The 4,562-nt window shown below is 36.3% G+C and overlaps 1 protein-coding gene across 1 annotated transcript; it reads left to right on the forward strand.

Moving 5' to 3' along the window:
- The first annotated feature begins 414 nt into the window (after window positions 1–414).
- Window positions 415–4,075, forward strand: LOC122589842 (G-type lectin S-receptor-like serine/threonine-protein kinase At4g27290). Its single transcript, XM_043762166.1, has 7 exons — window positions 415–1,687; window positions 1,842–1,958; window positions 2,513–2,667; window positions 2,777–2,987; window positions 3,070–3,307; window positions 3,404–3,554; window positions 3,661–4,075. Exons 1-7 carry the CDS (start codon window positions 415–417, stop codon window positions 3,946–3,948), a joined length of 2,433 nt encoding a protein of 810 aa, XP_043618101.1. The 3' UTR covers window positions 3,949–4,075.
- The last annotated feature ends 487 nt before the right edge of the window (window positions 4,076–4,562 follow it).

Raw genomic sequence — 4,562 nt, forward strand, 5'->3', positions numbered from 1 at the left:
AAAATCGGTGATAGATAATAATAGGTATAAAAATGAGGTTTGCATTGCTATATGTATAGAAATGAGATGTGAACTACTAAAATAATGTTACGTAGACTTTTTCAATGATTTGGCATGTCACGTTGACACTTAACATCTAACATTAAAACTTAACGATAATATTTTTATTGATTACAATTTGGAAATATAATTCCTTGAATAATCAAAACATAAATAACATAAATACGTTAAAGTAAAAAATTTTTATGCATTTAACCTAAATTAAGTTGATTGTATAGGAAGCAAAGTTTGATTAAATGAAAAAAAAAATATAAATAATAAATTAATGAGGTGTACAGAAGTTTAAAATGATTAATGATATTAAAGGGCATTATTAGTTCCCCCTTATCCACACAGCAGAAAACAACGTACCAAATGGAGATACAATTCATAATATTACTCTTCTCATGTGCTCTACTTGTTCACCTATCAGATTCTAAAGCAGTAGACAACATTTATGCAAATCAGGCTATCAAAGATGATGGCAACACACTTATTTCACCTGGCGGGATGTTCGAGTTAGGATTTTTTAGTCCTGGAAAATCCAAGAATCGGTACGTGGGGATATGGTACAAGAATATATCAGTGTGTACTCCCGTGTGGGTTGCAAACAGGGAGACGCCGGTTGCCAATAAAACGGGCATCTTCATGCTCACTCATGAAGGAAATCTAGTTATATTGCCAGATGGTGGAAATACTAAAATCTGGTCATCCAATTCGACGTCTTTGACTATGATCAATCCAATTGCACGGATTCTTGACACCGGAAATCTTGTTCTTTGGGATTATGATAGTACCAATAATCAAAACCTGATTTGGCAGAGTTTTGATAATACTGGTGACACATTTCTACCAGGAATGAAATTTGGAAAGGATTTAAGAACAGGCTTAGAGAGGCGTATGACATCTTGGAAGAGTCCTGATGATCCTTCCCAGGGTGAATATGTACATTGGGTAGACACAAATGGATATCCACAATTGTTTGGGAGCAAAGGTAATGTTTTGCAATCAAGAATTGGACCATGGAATGGTCTTGGATTTAGCGGGCTTCCTAGTGACACGCCAAATCCAATTTACGCAATGGAGTTTGTTGTTAATGAGGAAGAAATATATCATACATATGAACTCAAATCTTCAGTTATTCAACGCATACATTTGACATGGGACGGAAAGATATTGCAAATGCATTGGATAGAACGATTACAAGACTGGGTTGTATATGTAGATATTGGAGTAGACAGTTATAATAGTTATGCAGTATGCGGGCCTTTTGGAAGCCATAACATCAATAGGCGTCCCCTTTGCAGTTGTTTGAAAGGTTTTGAACCAAAACTTCCAAATGAATGGAAAGCATCAGATTGGTCAAGCGGATGTCAACGAAAAAGGCCTTTAGATTGCTCAAGTGGAGATGGCTTCCGGAAAATATCAGGAGTGAAACTTCCAGACACACGACATTCATGGTACAATGTGAGCATGACCTTAGGTGAATGCGAGATGGCTTGCAGAAGGAATTGCAGTTGTACAGCTTATGCAAACTTAGACATTAGGGGAAGTGGGTGTTTGTTGTGGTTTGATGAGCTTATGGATATCAGAGAATATGATGTAAACCACAATCTTTACATAAGAATGGCTGCCTCTGAATTAGCAGGTACTCGCTTTTTGATGTTATGTTGTCCACGGTCTTGTTCCTTATCTCAATCCATTAGAGCTTTAGTTGCATGTCTCCCGTTTCTGAGTCATTTTAAGTCAATTTTTGAGTCATTAGTGAAAGCATACTGAATTTGATGACCTATTATTGGAAGGAAATAGCTACAACACGAAGAAAGGAGTGCTCTTAATTACCTCAGCTGGGGTATTACTGTTGTTCGCAGTCGTCGCTTATGCTTGTAAGAAGAAAGGACCTTATATGAAAGGAAGAGGTATTGAATTTTAGTTTTTCAGCATCTAGAGATGAAACTGTAGTAATCTGAGGTTGTAAAACTCACTTGGTGTACGTAAGAGGTTGGTTACATAGTAGTGATTAATCAGTGTTTCGTGGGAGTACTTGGATTGATATTTTTTTTTTCCTTTTTTTTGCTAATCATGGGTGACCTATTCAATCCGAGCAGACTAATCTCAATAGCTGACTTGCTTTGCTAGCCCAGTCAAAGCAGGTGAGCCTCTGTGGCCACTAGGATATCTAAAAATATAAATTTTGAAATTAACTATATGAAATGTTCATAAAACCATAAGATTGTTCATATATAGGCCAAGAAATATGTTATAGAAACAATAATACGGTTATATAAATACTTCAAACTGACATTTAGCCGAGTTTTTGACCAAGTTTGACTTCGGTAACACCAAGTTTAGGCAGAGTCTTACCGAGAATGACCGTCTTTTGACCAGACCGATATTCTGGATGATTCAGCCTTGTAGACTGTAGCGAGTAATCGCCAATTAATGTATAAAAATTCAACATGTTGAATTGTAGGAATCTGGGATGCTCGTAATAAAAAGAATAACAGTGTTCAGATAGAAGATACTGATGACCTGCCCTTTTTCAGCCTGTATGAAATAGCCAAGGCTACTGAAAACTTCAGTATCAATAACAAAATTGGAGAAGGTGGCTTTGGTCTTGTTTACAAGGTAAGTTAGTGATACCTAACAGTCAAAACTTCAACCTTATGTGAATCAAAAGTTTATTACTCCGTATATATTAACAAAAATATAAAGCATTCATAAAATTTGATCTCAGGGTGTGTTGGTAGACGGGCGAGAGGTAGCTGTGAAAAGGCTCTCCGAATCATCCAAGCAAGGACTTGATGAATTCAAGAATGAGATCATGTGTATTGCCAAACTTCAGCACCGAAACCTTGTAAAGATTCTCGGATATTGCATTCACGGAAATGAAATGATTTTGGTTTATGAATACATGGCTAACAAAAGCTTGGACTCATTTCTATTTGGTTAACCTCTCCCTCTATGATTTCACATTATATTTCACTTGTAGTATTATATGCTTAATTAAGCAGATAATCTTTCTGTCAGATGAAACCAGAAGTTCAATGCTTGACTGGCCTTGCCGTTTTCAGATTATCCATGGGATGGCTCGAGCTATTCTATATCTACATCAAGATTCCTGCCTCCAAATCATCCATAGAGATCTCAAGGCAGGCAATGTTCTGTTGGATGCTGACATGAACCCAAAAATCTCAGACTTTGGCCTTGCCAGAAAGTTTGTCGGATCTGATACTCTCACCAAAACAAAGAACGTGGTGGGAACATAGTAAGAACTTGAAACCAGTTGCAATTGATTTAAATTCAGAGTTAATGTTCTATAAGAAACAATAAATCTAAAACCCATGTGTTAACTTTGCTGCAGTGGTTACATTTCTCCAGAGTACGCAGTACACGGGAAGTTTTCCACAAAGTCAGATGTATTTAGCTTTGGTGTTTTGGTGTTGGAGATAGTGAGCGGTAAAAAAAACACAGGATTTTCTCATGAAGATCACAGTGACAACCTTCTTGGACATGTACGTTTAACTAGATATAGTAGCTTTTTGGAATCATAATATTGTGTTCGCTTACAAAACCCCCAGTGTGTATACTACTTACCTTGATATGTTTGGTCTGATATAGGCATGGAGACTCTACAAAGAGAATAGATCAATTGAACTCATGAGTGCGTCTTTACGTGACTCATGCATCATATCTGAAGTGCTGCGATCAATACATGTTGGGCTATTATGTGTGCAACATCATCCAGAAGATAGACCAACTATGATGTCAGTGATCCTGATGCTGATCAGCGAGGGCATGTTGCCTAAACCTAAACAACCTGCCTTTTTCACAGGAGAAAGTCGTGGGGAAGTTCAGTCTGTATCATCAGCTGATGAATACATGATAACGCAATTGATTGCTCGGTAAAAAGCACATATTAATGACAAAAAAAATTTGAAATATACCCGCAACAGTTTCTTAGTAATAATTCATATATAGTTGAAGCATGTGGCATCTTTTTTTTTTCTCCTTATAATTCAATCTTCTTCCTATAGCTTGAATATTTTATCAATCCTTTTACACCTTACAATCCATCAATAGATGAAATGGTACCCATTACCAATATTGCAACTTGGGCTCTTGAGAGACGTGGGTTCAATCCTTGGGGATGTCCAAATCATGTGAGTATTAACAATTAAGTGAAGGTATTTTACAGGCATCATAACCCTTGCAGGGTGAGATGATGGGGATCTAATGTGATTCCGTCCTTTACCCTTTTTTTAATCCTTTTATACCTTACAAACTAAAAAAATAAAGGACTTTACTAATGGGCCAAACCTGCATAAAAAATTTGTATCTTTAATAGTTCATATCAAAAGATAACCCGTGTATTAAATGATAAAAGTGCAACTAACTTGTGCAGGTTAGCTGTCATCAATTAGCAAATACCCCCTAGTGGGATAAATTATATTAAGTTTGCTGCATTAGTTTCATTTTATTAAGCTGATTATTTAAAGATTTTATAAGGATTATTTAGGAGT

Source organism: Erigeron canadensis, chromosome 1, assembly GCF_010389155.1.
Source record: "Erigeron canadensis isolate Cc75 chromosome 1, C_canadensis_v1, whole genome shotgun sequence".
NCBI classification, from domain to species: domain Eukaryota; kingdom Viridiplantae; phylum Streptophyta; class Magnoliopsida; order Asterales; family Asteraceae; genus Erigeron; species Erigeron canadensis.

Excerpts from the sequence above, each read along its gene's own strand:
- LOC122589842 (XM_043762166.1), top strand. The coding sequence starts at position 415 with ATGGAGATACAATTCATAATATTACTCTTCTCATGTGCTCTACTTGTT. Across the intron at positions 1,688-1,841 it reads GGCTGCCTCTGAATTAGCAG|GAAATAGCTACAACACGAAG; the intron begins GTACTCGCTTTT and ends TATTATTGGAAG. Across the intron at positions 3,308-3,403 it reads AAGAACGTGGTGGGAACATA|TGGTTACATTTCTCCAGAGT; the intron begins GTAAGAACTTGA and ends ACTTTGCTGCAG.